Source organism: Limulus polyphemus, unplaced genomic scaffold (genome assembly GCF_000517525.1).
Source record: "Limulus polyphemus unplaced genomic scaffold, Limulus_polyphemus-2.1.2 Scaffold3288, whole genome shotgun sequence".
Taxonomy (NCBI): domain Eukaryota; kingdom Metazoa; phylum Arthropoda; class Merostomata; order Xiphosura; family Limulidae; genus Limulus; species Limulus polyphemus.
The window spans coordinates 39,773-41,519 of NW_013668898.1; the positions used below are offsets into that span (position 1 = coordinate 39,773).

General features: G+C 31.0%; 1 protein-coding gene across 1 annotated transcript in view; it reads left to right on the forward strand.

Annotated features, from left to right (window-relative positions):
- Positions 1–1,747, forward strand: part of LOC106469074 — a 14,196-nt gene extending 12,449 nt beyond the window's left edge. The window contains exons 5-6 of the mRNA XM_022397480.1: positions 767–880; positions 1,686–1,747. Of these exons, the coding sequence (XP_022253188.1) occupies positions 767–880; positions 1,686–1,732 (161 nt within the window). The 3' untranslated portion in view covers positions 1,733–1,747. The remainder of the gene's footprint in view (positions 1–766; positions 881–1,685) is intronic.

The following is a 1,747-nucleotide window of genomic DNA, read 5'->3' on the forward strand; positions in this document are numbered from 1 at the left end:
TTTCACTCCTACTTGTAATATTAACAAACACTTCTAGATGGCTGAATGTTAAGATTCCGTTCTTTCACTCCTACTTGTAATATTAACAAACATTGTTTTGATTACACACAGGAGTAAAGCTATATTATTTTAACACTCAAGCCACGAGCCTGTAACAGTTATTGTAAAACCCTCACAAATGACAAGTGAAACTGGCTGTAAGTTGAATTCATTGAAAACTATAGTAATTAACAGTAAATTAAAGTTAGGACTAAAATCTCATGAACGAATTCTGTAAGGTTCGGGAGTTGGCTCTGTTTACCTCTTGTTTCGTATGTCAGAGCATTTCTGAGTGCTAAAATGTAAAACAACGCAACGAAGACTTGACACATTGTCCACAAAGAATGGCCAAAGATTGGGAAACTTTGTTAACATACATTTCAGAACTGGATAAACCTTCAAGTTTATTTGTTTGAATGACATTATGAAAATGTAAATTTAAAAATGAAATATTTGTGACTTACAAGTACTTTCAATGTTACACATTCTGTAAAAAGTGAGTATACTGTCCAAGTAAAATTAACTCTGCCTCCTTTTGCTTTATGTGTAGGATTACTTCGAATAATCTTTAACTACTCCATAAGTGAAAATATAACCTTTTAACTAAGCTGTGAAGTGAAATAAAATACAAGTTTTTTTTAAATATTTTCTATATTTTGAAACTGTTTTACGTTTAATTTTTTCGTAGAAACAAATTAAGAAAGGTTAATTCCAAATACATTTTCAGGGACTCTGATGGATGTGATTGTTGAAGTAAAGAAAATGATCAGGCAGAGAATTGAGAGCAAGTCTGGATTACCTTCTCTGACTTCAAAGGTGGAATTGTACATTCTTCATAAAGGTGAGAACACATTTTTGTTAACCCTAAGATCATGAATTTATCATACAGAAATTGCCATGTTTTAGTGACAACTTTGAACAAGAAGAAATCCTTTATATAAAAGTTTGCATAAGCTCAGTTTTATCTCTTGCTTATCAAAACATACAATAAAACTACCAAACTGTTGAATTGTTGTTAGTGAAAATTTTTCCCAAAACGAGGCTACTTTTGCTTGAGATCATTGATTTTCTCTTAAGAACGGTTTTCATGACATCTAGGATACTGCACATTTGGTAGAAACAACAATAAAGGTCCTTAACTTAAGTCCATGAATTACTGAATGATCTAGAACAGTGGAAATGTTTAAACTTTGATCATATCTAAATCTATTAATTACTGAATGATCTAGAACAGTGGAAACGTTTAAACTTTGGTCATATCTAAGTCCATCAATTACTGAATGATCTAGAACAGTGGAAGTGTTTAAACTTTGATCATATCTAAGTCCATTAATCACTGAATGATCTAGAACAGTTGAAGTGTTTAAACTTTGATCATATCTAAATCTATTAATTACTGAATGATCTAGAACAGTTGAAGTGTTTAAACTTTGATCATATCTAAGTCCATTAATTACTGAATGATCTTGGACAGTGGAAGTGTTTAAACTTTCATCATATATATATTTATTGAAATGTACAGTTGTAAGTTTATATATACTTGTTAATACTGTCTTAAGTTGTTGTTTTTATCTGTATCTACATGATGTCAGTGGGAGCACATATTCAAGGTCGATAATAACTTTTCTATTTAACATTTTCCGTAGGTCCTGAACCTGTAGCAGGCTGTGCTGCTGAGTTAATACTGTCTTAAGTTGTTGTTTTTATC